General features: G+C 43.5%; 1 protein-coding gene across 2 annotated transcripts in view; it reads left to right on the forward strand.

The window, feature by feature from the left end:
- Positions 1-12,547, forward strand: part of LOC111863263 (homeobox protein TGIF2) — a 94,510-nt gene extending 81,963 nt beyond the window's left edge. For both annotated transcript variants that reach the window (XM_023849425.2, XM_023849424.2), the window contains exons 2-4: positions 5,043-5,317; positions 7,825-8,213; positions 11,020-12,547. In XM_023849425.2, the coding sequence (XP_023705193.1) occupies positions 5,043-5,317; positions 7,825-8,213; positions 11,020-11,281 (926 nt within the window). In that variant the 3' untranslated portion in view covers positions 11,282-12,547. The remainder of the gene's footprint in view (positions 1-5,042; positions 5,318-7,824; positions 8,214-11,019) is intronic.
- The last annotated feature ends 966 nt before the right edge of the window (positions 12,548-13,513 follow it).

A 13,513-nucleotide genomic window follows, 5' to 3' on the forward strand; every position in this document is an offset into this window, starting at 1 on the left:
CCTGGAACTATTTTGGAGCGCGGTGAGAAGAGAAATGGCCATTCTTTATCGTGTAGGATTTGTGTCACAGCAGACAGGTTTTGTGATGCCTCAATGACTAGGAAAGAACGGGCGTTAGATTTCCTAGAAACTGATAGAAATAACGCACACTGCTGTTGCTTTCGTGTTAACTTACTACATATGAGTTATTTTTGAGTTTCTTCATCTTAAGGCAGCGAAACGTTTGCATGTGTAATTATGAGAATGGTTTCGTGGCCTTTGGCATTGACGGTCACTAGTAGCGTTGCAGGGTTGCCTGCGCAAGGTGTGTACCGTGGTTCCAGGATGTAGAGGGAGGGGATTGCGGTCGGTTCTGAGGAACAAGGGGACTAGACAGGCTTGTCAGAATACCCAGTATCGGGACCAGCATTTAGACTTAGGACTCTTCAAGAGATTTGAGGTCTTCTGGGTTATGACGCCGTGTACCTTGTAGTGGAATATATATTTTTGCGGCAGAAAGGACGTTTGAGTACACCGCGTCATATCCTTCAAAGCAGGAGGGAGCGCCTTTTGAGTACGATGCAGGAGTGGTACCCACTCCAGAGCCGAAGCTTTTATCTCCATGCCCCCCCTGCTCGTCAAGTGTGTAACAGTGTTCAGACTCGTTCTCGAGATGATACCCACGAACTGTCGTAATCTGTTAAGTCGGTGCAATAGAATCCAGATCCTACTTGTACAGTGGATGCCGCACAGGCTGGCGGCAAGTGCTTGCGTTGTGTGACGCATAATTACAGGCGCGCTTGGTGAATATTCTGCGATGTGACGTCATATAGTGGCGCGAGTTTAACCAGCATTTCGGAGGTACATGTCACCCTCCATCGTCAGGGTCGAAGAGTAAGTCAAGCAAAAGACCCGCATGAAGGGGGGCAGCTACCGCTTACATTGGCTTACCCTTAGAAACTGAGACAAGGATCAGCAACCACCACGCTACTTGGGTATGGACTTCTGCTGCGACGTGCAGACATGGGAACGCGCGGAAGAGGCCACAAGCTTGAGGTATGCAGAGAAACGAGAATGGCGGAAGAGGTGCAGACGATATCTTCCGCCAACACGTCGGCCGAATTTCACCACCACGCTACTTGGGTATGGACTGCAGCTGCGACGTGCAGACATGGGAACGCGCGGAAGAGGCCACAAGCTTGAGGTATGCAGAGAAACGAGAATGGCGGAAGAGGTGCAGACGATATCTTCCGCCAACACGTCGGCCGAATTTCACCGGCCTACATGGCGTTATTTCCTAGAAGATTTATAGAATTCTTCGTAGTCACAGCTGTAATAACCGCTAGTCCGATTTGATTGAATCTCTTCTTGATGCCGTGTATGGTTAAGAAGAGGTTCTCATGGCAGAATGACTGAGGATTACTGTCGTCAGTAGTGCGGTAGATGATTATTAACGTTTCGGAGCAACCTATTACTCTCATCTTCAGGATAAAAGAGCAGAAAAGAAACGGTATGGTTGTAGGGAGAGAGATGACTTGAGGGCGTGGAGGCAGGGTGTTCTTCCGAAACTTTATCAAGCACCTACCAGAGGACATGATGTTATAATCCAGAAGATCGCATTCTAGAATTTCACCATGAAAACCTGACATCTCATGAGGTGCCTGTACTTAATGTTGCTTTTCTTTAATGTATTGCCTTGTAGGTGGGAGTTAGATTTTAAAACGTTTGTACACGTATACGGGTTGTTGTTAGCGTTTCCACGAGGAGTCCCCCCGCGAGTCTTCATGGCCTAATGCTTAATTGGTTAAACACAGGAACAACTTTACATTTGACTTTTCATGGATAGTTCGGAGCATACCAGGAAAACCTCTGTATGGTATCCGTGCCACTGGCCCGCCCTAGGTTCAGGTTCGTAAAGTTGGCCCTGCCCTCAACTAATTTAGCACTATTCAAGAATACGTATGGGGGGGGGTTGTATAGATCCACGTATTCTTGACCTCGGCACTAGATGGAGATGAGTGGTGAGGTTCACCCCCCAGCCGCTTTACTCCATGGGAAGGGCCCCCAGAGCCGGTCTGGACCACGTGAAGAGCAGAAAACTTGCGCCAACCGGAACTCGTATTTTGCACCTCAACCGACTGAGCTATGCCGACTCGTCTGTACGTGGTATTTGGTAGGCACTTCATATTCTCTATGAGCGGTTCTCTGTGCACTAAACTGCCCAGATTATGTCGTGTATCACGTGAGTGATAAGGTAACGGGTAGGGAGATGGAGTCCACTCGTCACGTAGTAGTGGCCACGTGACTTTCTACCAAGGCTCTTTTCATTGCGGTCAAGGCGGCTGAAGCATGAAACTGGACCAATGCTAGAGTCAAGGTTAGCCCTTTAAAGCGCAGTGGTACAGCCCACGGAAACATTTGTGTTTGATTTGAAGTTCTTACGCGGCGGTTGCTGTGAAAAATATATCTTCTGAAGATGCGACGCCGCGTGATATGGCTGAAGCTAACCGACGTTTCGGTGGAACATGCTACCATCATTTTTACATCCGAAGAGGAAGCCAAGCAAGAAACAAACACTTTTTGCTTGCTGAAGATCTGTTCTTCCGAAACGTCAATTAATTTCTACCGTACTACACGGCGTCACGACCCACAAGATACAACTTTTCTACCGTGTTTGTGTTATGTTTCGTGATAGGCCGTTCTTTGTAATTGAGAGGCAGTATGTTCTTTGTGAGGTGGGGACGGTATATGTGGCTCAAAGGAGTGGCACCTTCACGGTCTATTTACTCGCGTTGTGGACGTACCCGGTTCGATTCATGGCTACGGTTTCAGTTTGTCAGCGAATTCCGGAATCTGGAAAGGATTTGGAAGGAGGTGGTCGTGGAGAAATCGAGGAAAACTCCCAGATTTTTCCTGTGGGTACTGATAATCGCGATGAACCTTGGGATGGGTCGTTGCCCGAGCGCCTCTCGAATATAGGTCTGGAGCGTGTTCAGACCAGCCTCCTCCGGGTGTTTAGGTTATGTCATCGGACTGTGTGACCCACTGATGCAGGAGATAACAGTATGAACCCTGAACGCCGTGAACCACGTCTCGCGTCATGTTTTGAACGTTCGCGTTCGGTCTCAGACTGGTCTCTCGCTTCAGGCGTGGAGATGTTGCTGGCGAGGTTCTGCTTACTTCAGAATGCTACCACAGAAGTTTTATCGTGGAGCAAAGGTCGCCTGCCTGGTCACGATAAGGGAAGAGTTACAACAGAGCCGATAACCCAGAGACTCCGAGAAGGAGACCCGGGACAGACGATGTAATGCAGTCGGAACGTCGCTGTCCAATTCTGGATGGCCCTTGGTCCGAAATTTGGAATGGCCATGTGTTATAAACATGTTTGCGAAATTTGTGCCGTGTGGGAGAGGGATGACGTAAAGGGTCACGCATTCAGACCTTGGATCCACACTCCGACCACTTATGAGAGATACGAGCCATGCGTCTGCGCACACCAATAAGTTCGTCTGTGGTATCGGATGTGATGTTTGCGTATAAGAACTTGAAGAATCCGTTGGGTAACCCATTCCCTGGGACGCATAGCGCACCAGCAGTTCTCATTGGACAAGTAAATCAATTAATTATACTGTATGGTTGCCAAGCAGTTCCAAAATTGGACAGAAACTTGTTGATACCTTAAACTAAAAAAAAAAAAAACAGTGGCAACTGTGCATACTACCTGTATTTATATCAAGAGAAGTTCTCATTTTGCTCACAGTTTATTTGAGAGTTCGATATGAGGTTTCCATAGCTGACTATGAATGGTACTCGCCTTTTGTACGTGACGCCGTGTAACTGGCAGTTCTCAGACGTTTTGAAGCACTATGCATACTCCCATCTCGAGGATGAAGGCTAAGTCAGGCAAGAAAGCAGCGACACATAGGCCGCAGTTACGTCTTGGCTGCTTGATTGGCTTACTCTTCTCTTCCCTGAAGATGGAGGCATGACGTTGCTCCGAAACGTCGGCGAACTTATACCGGAGTACACGGATGGTGGTAGTTACTGGGACGCATTGGTCCCCATGAGGTAGGAGCTGAATCTGACGGAAGGGTGAAATGTAATCAGTTCTTTATCGCCAGGCCGCGGTAGTGTGTGTGTGTGTGTTTGCACCGTGTAGATAGCGCGGCCGCCATCTTGCGACCTTATTCCAGTCTGCTGCTCAAATTAGCAAACGTCCCAGACAGAACTCTCAATCAGCTGGCGTGGATCACTTGGAACTGCACTGTCCTCCGCCTATCCGATTTCTTTTCTTCGTATAAGGACCGCAACACTCCGTGTCGTAAAAATTGCCTACCTTAAATCGACATACTACATTTGTTTTGTGGCTTGAAAAGATCTCAGGAGAACCGCCGATTCAGTGCATTGAAATGCTCTTCTACCTGAGCTGTTGAGACGGGCCAGACTCAGCAGTGTGAATTGCTGCATATACCTCATTGCAGGATTATGAACTGACCGTTTCACTACCATGGTATTAATGAGAACTAATTATCTCTGTTTGTTTCCATATTAATGATAGCAGATGGCAGTTATGTGACTTGTATTGCACATCTTCGTTAATCCCAACGAAATGCCTGCCTGAAGACATGCTGTACTGAGCAAGGTTTTCCTTTGTCCCTCCAGGCAAATTAGGATAGTACCATAAATTAGGTCATGGCCATTTTGTCTCCATCTTTATCAATTCATCCTGTCGTTCTCCATGCCGCAGTTCATAGAGGTACAGGCTTCTGGCTCAAGTCCAGGTGATTGCCGTGTTCTTTTTATCGTTTAGTTTATGGAATCTTTTTGTGTGGCCTTTCTTTCCTATTTTCTTTAGCAAAGGCGCTGAGAATGAGTTGCGTTGGAACACATGAATTCTATTTTCATCACACTATGGAAAATCTACATCTTAGGTGTGGCCATTGAACGTAAGAGCCGGTACCAGGGTTTTCGGTATCATGACTGGCGTTGTGAAGTGACGTGGCTGCTTGCGCCTCGTTACCAGTTACCAAAGTGTTATGGGTCTTTCTGTTTGTTTCTTGCAGCAAGGGAAAGATTTGGATCGTCCAGCAGCACAGATGACCAGGACTCGGGTTCAGAAGTCGAACATGAGGTCGGTCTGGCGGGAGGACGGCCATTTAAACCCGGAGGTCACAGCCACTCAGGAGGGAGTCATGCTGTGAGGAAGCGCCGTGGAAACCTTCCAAAACACTCTGTGAAGATTCTGAAACGTTGGCTATATGAGCATCGCTACAATGCTTACCCTAGTGATGCCGAAAAAGTGACACTTTCCCAGGAGGCAAATCTTACAGTGCTGCAGGTAAGAAATGTCAGAATTCTATACATATGGGCCACATTCTCGTCTTATACATCATGTTCTGCCTGGATTTGCCAGTCTTCGTTCACGTCCTCTTTCTTTATGTTTTAACTTGACGGCTGAAAGCCAGAGGAGTGAAATGATGGATGCGGCCATTGCTAGGATACATCAGAATAAACAACCCGCCACATAAGAATGAATGAAACTCCAAGGCTATAAAATAAGGTTCCCAATTTCAGATGCCCGAAAGTTGCAACCATGTGTCCGAAATTACACAACACAGTAACTATTAAAACGTGGCAGCATAACGAGGGATTGAAGCTTCTGGATATACTTGTTAGAGTTCATATAAAGACAGTGCGAGTTAGAAATTGTTTCAAAATCTCAGCTCTGTAAGCGAAAATAAACGTCAGAATTATCAGAAGTGCATACACAGACGGTAAAGAAGACTGCTGCTTCAACGTGCACTCGTAGTACTTGCCTTCATTTCATGAAGAACGTTATCCGAAACGTACCTTTACTCTGCCGAAGTGGATGAATGTACTGTTGGAATGAGCCATGTCATAGCTTAGGCAGTTAGCTGCCTCTTTCTTGCTGCAGAAGTAGGATTTGTGCTGGTCAGGGTGGTACTGGGGCATGTTTTCCTTTGAGGACTTTGGCTTTCTTTCCATTTCCATGTATCACATCATCACTGCTCCATATATACGTGGTAGAGTCATTAAGTTCATGGAATGTGGTTTTATCGCATCATATTACAAGGTATTCACATACACTTACACAGATCACATCATCCCTCAAAAATAGTTGCTGTTGGCTGCTATGCAAGTCGGCCAACGCTGATACAGCTGCCGAAAACATTGCTGAAACATATCGGCGGGAAATTCCCGTACGGCGTCTCTTGTGGCATTGACAACCTCCTCGGACGACTGAAATCTACGACCACGTAGCTTTGCTTTCAAGCGGTGAAAGAGAAAGAAATGGCATAGTGCGAGATCAGGTGAATATGTAGGGTATGGCAAAACGGTGACCTGTTGCCTTGCCAGTTCCTCTTGGACAAGAACAGAGCGATGTGCAGGGGCGTTGTCATGTAGCAACAGCCAATTCTTCCTACGCCAAACGTTTCGCTAGGGATTTGCCTAGTTTCTGGAATAATTTTATGTTTGCCTGTTGTTCAAACTGCCACATTTTCAATTTCCGCCACTTGCATTTAACTGCAGTTCACAATAGAGGTCGTAGTTCTACTTACGCAGCTTGCACACAGCTGCCTCTTGCTGTGACGAGAGATGAATCGACAGGGCATCATATTGTGCCTCATCCTGTCCGCTGTAGTGCACTGCAACGACGCTTTGAGGCCATTCAATGAACTTATTGACTATTGTAATATGTTGTCAGGGGCTGGTATAATTGCCATTGTTCAATTCACAGTACCAATGGGCTGTCTCGCCCCTCTTTTACACTAAAAAAATTCTGATGTGACCTCTAGGCCTGTTCATAAATAAAACTTGTGCTACTGACAAGATTTTTGAGAGAATTTTAGGTTTTATTAATTCTCTTGTTCTCTCAGTTTTGCTTAGTGAGGAGGTTAGCTGCCTCATCAACTTACATTTCTTGATACACCTGGCTCACAGAATGCAATACTCAGGGCAGGAATGTCCTTGGAACAGTTTGTACAAAATTGCTCTTTTTATGACACCTAGGTGTTTGTCACCCGCTAGCACAGTCTGGTTTCCATCTCACTGAATAGTTTGCTTTAGGTGCATTTTAAGTTTCTTCTCCAGCCCACTAATTGGATAATCACATCATACTGATCTGATCCTGAATCATTTACTCGTTCTAATTATAGGGTTAGGTTAGTAATGCACAATTCTGTGAATTGCAGGATGCTGTTGTCTCCCCATCACCACTTTGCTTGTCCCAGTTCATATCAGCCTCTTTGGTTGCAACTGGCCAGCGTGGCAAGCAGTGCCCTTCCATTCTTGCAAGTGATTCGTGCAGTGTTGTTGGTGTCCATCAACCACATTTCATACTTTCCGTCTCTGGTTTTCTTTTATTGCTAGTGTGATGGGACTGAGTCCCCTGTACTGCGGCCACTTCTGGCCTATTGTACCAGCCCCAGATGATAGGTGATGGCGATTGTGGAGCAATTGGTGGAATGTAGGTTGGCAGGGGAAACCGAAGTACTCGGAGAAAACCTGCCCCAGTGCCACTATCTCCACCACAAATCCAACTTGACCAGACCCGGGATTGAACGTGGGCTGCCAAAATGGGAAGCCTGCGATTAACTGCTTGAGCTACGGTGCGGCCTTCCGTCTCTGGTTAGAAAAAAACTGATGAATATGGAGGAATTGCATGACTCTTGACTACATCAGTTTTAAACCCTGTGCCAACATTTTAAGATTAACTTTGCAGTTATTGTGAAACATGTTTGGTAACAGGTGCAAAACATGAAACCCCTCTTCCCAGTATTGGTCTACAGATGTGACAAGTTAGAATGTGAAACTTGATTGCAGGTCTGTAATTGGTTTATCAACGCACGGAGACGCATCTTGCCAGAGATGATTCGACGAGAAGGGCATGATCCCCAACATTACACAATCTCACGACGGGGTAAGAAGCTTACGGGGAGCCAGCCATCAGGGGGGGCAGGCAGCCCACGGTCCCGTGGGGCCAGTCACTGGGATACCAGCAGTTCCAAGAGGAGCAATGTGGTGCAGGATCACGATTATGATGACAACGTGGGATTCATATACCGCAGCGAGGAAGACAGCCCCAATGAATATGAGAGCAGTTCTCCAAGTGAAGAAGAGGCACGACAACCAGCGGCAACACCCTGGCACAGTGTCATTGTTTGTCGTTATGATTGCCCCAAAGACTGTGTTGGCCATCCCATCAAGAGAGAGTGAGTATCGCTTTTGGAGTCATTACTACTGCCATTCCCAGGGTTGGGTCCAGTAACTTAATTTTTTTGTGGGGGGGGGGGGTTACTCATGAAGTGGAAAGAAAGTGGTTACATGCATTTTTATGTGTATTCACCCATTTCATGACCACGTCTGAACGATTCTGGATAAGAGAAGTGTCACTGTTCTCACTGATGACACAAAGTTGCAAACTTCATTTGCAGCTTCCAAATCATGAAACATGCTCTAGTGGAATTTTATGAATATAAGTCCCTAAATTTTATGTTCTTTGCACAAATTTATAGAATGAACACACTGCATTACATTGCATTGCATTCCATGGATCCAAAGTTAGTCAAAATGACTGTTAAGATGTGGAATATGTCATATAAATACAAAACATATGTACAGTCCCAGTGGAGTTCTCACACAAGAGAAACCAAGAATACACAGTGACTACACAAAAGGCTATTTAAAGATACATAAGTTATTTTCTAGACAATAGGTATTCATCAACAGAGTGGAATGAATGTGCATTTAAGTATGTTTCAGTGCTGTTTTAAATCACGCCTTTTCATTCATGAGACCTTTGAGATCAGAAGGCAGGTTATTAAAAATTTTGATCCCAGCATAATATGCATTTTTCTGAAAGAATGAGAGAGGTTAGCAGTTGGTTTATAAAGATACCGTTGGTGTCTTGTGTTAACACTGTACATCTGCATTCATCTGAAAATTTTCTTCGTTATTTGTAATGAAGTTTATTAATGAATTTATATAGTCACAAGGCAAAGTTAAGATCTGTAGTCTCCTAAATAGATTTCTGCAGGATCATCTACACCCATCATGATTCTAACAATTTTCTTTTGCAATGTAAATACCTTTTTACTGTCAGATGAATTACCCAAGAAAATTATTCCATGCTTCATTAATGAGTGAAAATAAGCAAAACAGATTGATTTGAGTGTGTCAGTGTTACTAATATGTAACATGAATCTAACTGCATAACATGCTCTACTTAACTTTGGAATCAACTGATCAATATGGTTTTTCCAGTTTAAATTATTATCAATTTGCAAGCCAAGGAATTTTGTGTTTACTCCCTCTTCTATATATTTATCATATCATATGTTTAATGAATATTGTGAGTTTTTCTGATATAAATTTTATTACATTTGCTTTTTCTATGTTCAGGGACAGCTTTGTTTGCAGAAAACCATTTGCTCATTTGCGAAAGAACCTTGCTTGATAACTAGCAGAAATCATCTACATTTTTATCAGAAATTATAACACTAGTGTCATCTGTAAATATTAGTTATTGATGAGGATCATTTATTTCCATTTACTGATATGTATGATCTGAGATTATACCTAAGTTGTGAAGAAATTTGTTATTGCTGGGTCTGTTCTGAATGCTGTTGAGTGAATTTAGTTTGTAAGTAAACTGTTAATAAACTATACATGTGAAATTGAAAGCCATCAGATTTCTCAGAAATTGCCTATTGTATGAAAAATTAGTGGATATATCTACAGATGTAATTGTTTTGACAGTTTCTGCCTCATGTCATCATGACAATAATAGAAAATACCCCAAAATGTATTAACTTTGCTCTGCACAGTTGCCAATATGTATGGTAGTAAGTTAGTTATTGGAGAGGGTGGGTTTCCCCATGCACTGAGACCTGTATTGGTCCATTGTGCTTCCCTCTATGATTTCTACCAGTCTATATCCTACCGGTACTGGTGCTTACCATCAGTCCCGCCCAGCCAGCGAGACCGGCTCTCCTAGCTGAGAGGTATCTATAATGCTTCCCCCATCTACCAGAGGTATTAGAGACTGCTGTTGGATGGGAAACGTCCGTTAATTTGGCTCAGTGACCTCCTTTGGAGATATGAGGTTCTTTTACGTGCTGTGAAGCTACGACACGGACTCACGGCTTAAAGTCCCTCCCAGAGGACTTGTTCCCTGAATTTTTCCGCCCTTAAAAATTTGACGACCTCCGCTGGGTATTTGAACCAGCGTACTACGAGTCATGAGGTGGGAACGTTACCTCTAGACTACGGAGGCTGCTAATATGTATGGTAGCCACAGCTGTTGTTAAAACAGTCCACGAAGTAAAAAATTACTGGGTTTTTGCACTTTATCCATCATCCAGTATTCTAAGAACTAGTAAACATGATGTTTCAGAAACTGAATGTGTTTCTGTCCTCAATCACTAACTCATTGGAAAAATATGTATACTCCATTACAGTATGCCTTTCAGTTCTTGCTGCTTTGTAAGTCTGTCTGATATATATATTTAGGTATATGCATTTCATGCCGGTCACGGTAGCCAAGCGGTCTAAGGCATGCACTGTCTTCGCTCGCTCAGACGCCGGGATCGTGGGTTTGAATCCCACTCAGGGCATGGATGTTTGTATGCGTTTTTCTGTGTTTTGTCTACAGGTAGAGGCCTTGCGACGAGCTGATCACTCGCCCAAGGAGTCCTACCAAATGTATAAGATCTAGTAAACTGAAGTGAAACGGAGAGTTTAATGGAGGTAGGCTTAGGCCCAAATTGGGGCTGTAGCGCCACAGAAAAAAAAAATATGCATTTCATGGGAATGGAGCATTATAGGGTCTTCCAAGACTTACTGTTTTGTTTGAGCTTTTTAGTTTGGTACTGATATTTTCCATATTTTGAGCAGTGCTGTAATCCATATTAATAACACATAGTATTTATGGATCTAATGGCTACATTTCAGAGAGGAAGGACCTTCTCAGCATGCTGAAGCTGATAGTCTTTATGAGTCTGATGGTTTATGTTGCAGAGAGGAAGCCCCCCCATCAGCAGAGACTGCAGCAATGCATCCTGGGGCAGACTTCTGGAATGCATCACCCTGCAGTGAATGTCCTGCTCCTTCAAATCAGGGAGAGCGGAGTGGCGGTTTCTCTCACTCCCAAGAGACGCCACCGCCAACACCACCTGAAGATGATGACAAAGATAAATTCAAGTGCCTGTATTTGTTGATGGAGGCTGCAGTAGCTGTGCAGCAGCAGGAGAGGGAGCGTGAGCTGGCGCTCCACGTATAACGCCAGCTCACTCAGTGTGTAGTCGCAGCATATCTTTTAATTTTGTATTGAGAGGTTTTTATGGCATTCCTTCTGTCACGAGACTTTGAATATAGATGTGAGGGATGAACTGCCAAGTAACCTATACGCTTGTAAGTGCCCAACAAGGCACGAATACGATGATGATGCCAAGAGCACGAATGCAGTGAAGGACCTGTTTGCTCAAAATGTTACACATCAGAGGTTTTACTGTAAGGAAGACTGTGTGAGTGCAAAGATGAATGATGAATGTGTGTTACAGTAATTCTGGTGCTGATCACTGCTCAAAGACCACAGACTTGTCAGGAAGGGCAAAGTTGTGAAAGTTCCCTCTGCCCTTCATTTTGGTTTTATTAATGTAATCTTTTTGTTGAACCTTACAGTGTTAAGGGCTCGATTGTGACTTACTTTTGAAGTTAGATTAATTTTATGTAACGTACAAAATCTTGTTCATATCTGAAGTTTCATGTAGTTTTATTAGGCTGGATAGGCTAAACTTAAAATTTCACTGCCAGAAACGATTGATGTTGCCTATCTGGTCTCACAGCCACCTCAATATTGCAGCTTGTGACTAAAAATTGTGTAAGCAGAGTAGACCTGGAGAACAGATTAATCAGAGCAAATCTTTTATATAAATACATATTTTGTGGTAACTTAGGAGAAGTAAATTCGTACTTAAAGGTCAGGAGTACTGTTCTCAGTTCTACTCTGCTTATCATAGCATTTTACCTTTTACTTATTTGCGAAAGATGAGCTAGGTTGTTAAACCGTGTGCCGGCATTACACAAGTCTTGAGTCTCAGGATTATTTTTACATAAAGTTACAAGGTGGCATCATAGTCTATCTAGAATTGTTGTTATAATGAAAGAACCACAGAAGAAAACTAGAAAAAGAAACTCCTGAACCTTATGTACAATGTCCCAACTCCTACTGACGTGAAGCATTTCAGAGTGCAGTAGCTGAAATGTTTGTGATATTCTCTGTACTTGGAAATGGGGGTATTGTGGACAGAAGTAGACAGAAGACAGTTTAAGTTGTGTTTGTTGTTGAGGTGAGGAGTTTTTATCTTTCATGTGTTTCAATTTTTTATTCTTAAAACATTGGTATCCTAAACAAAACATCGAGACACAAGATTGTGCTGATGTTTGTGGGAGATCAGTCTCTGTAGTGAAGATTATGTAACAATGCAGTAAGGATACATAGCAGAACAGGAAATGTAGAATATTAAAAGCATGTTGTGAATTTGAACAGTGTCTTCATTTCTCATGTTTTATCTTTTGGGTTTTGACAGTCTACTGTTGCAAAAGTGCAAGGGCAGGAATGTCAAAATCTTTCTTCCTTTCCACAAGCCATTCCACTGGGAAGGCAAAACGGATGGTCCCCATTTTCTGTAGTACAGCTGTTAGACAATTCATGGGACAATCTGTTACTAAAGAAATTATCTGGATCATTAATATTATGGTATGGGATGTGATGCCATGTACCCTGGCATATGGGTTACAACATTTTGGAGGAACCTGGTGCCTTGACCTTCAAGGAAAGTTTATCATCTTTCATTTGACTGCTTACAGACCCATGTTTTGCTTTCATGAAGCAGAACCATTCATTTGTACTGTCATTTCATAAAATTTGTGTTATGATTGTCCTAATTTCTGTAGCATAGAGAAGTGTACAGTGCACACAAAACGTTTAGCATACGTGTCAGTCCACTATCCCATTCTGTGTGAGGAACTTTCTTAATGATTGTAATAATATGGACATTTCTTTACTTAAAGAGAATCTTGAGTTCTTAAAATTGTGGGAATATAAAGACTGCAGTCTTCTGGGATGGTACAGCATGTAGTTTACCAGAGAGGTACTGTTAGTGGATTCCCCTGAAATGCTGATACCTGTCTACCAAACTGCTCAGTGCCATGACTCAATGAACCCTAATCTTAATACTCATTGTGTTGAGAGCCTCAGATCTAATGAGAGAGTATTTCATTCCAAGCAGTCATGGCTTCTGGTATCAGAGATTGCCTTTATTTACAGAGGCTGTTCAGTGTACACAAGTACATCACCCCCCCCCCCCCCCCCCCCCNGGAAAATGTTAAATGCAACTAATTATAACACCAGATTTGTTGACTTGGGTCATTGAGCTCTGAAACTCAAGAAAATCTTAAAATTAGGAACATGAAATACAGGTGACTCTGTACTTCCAAAAATTAGTAAGCC

The sequence above is a fragment of the Cryptotermes secundus genome, unplaced genomic scaffold (genome assembly GCF_002891405.2).
Source record: "Cryptotermes secundus unplaced genomic scaffold, Csec_1.0 scaffold929, whole genome shotgun sequence".
Classification (NCBI taxonomy): Eukaryota; Metazoa; Arthropoda; class Insecta; order Blattodea; family Kalotermitidae; genus Cryptotermes; species Cryptotermes secundus.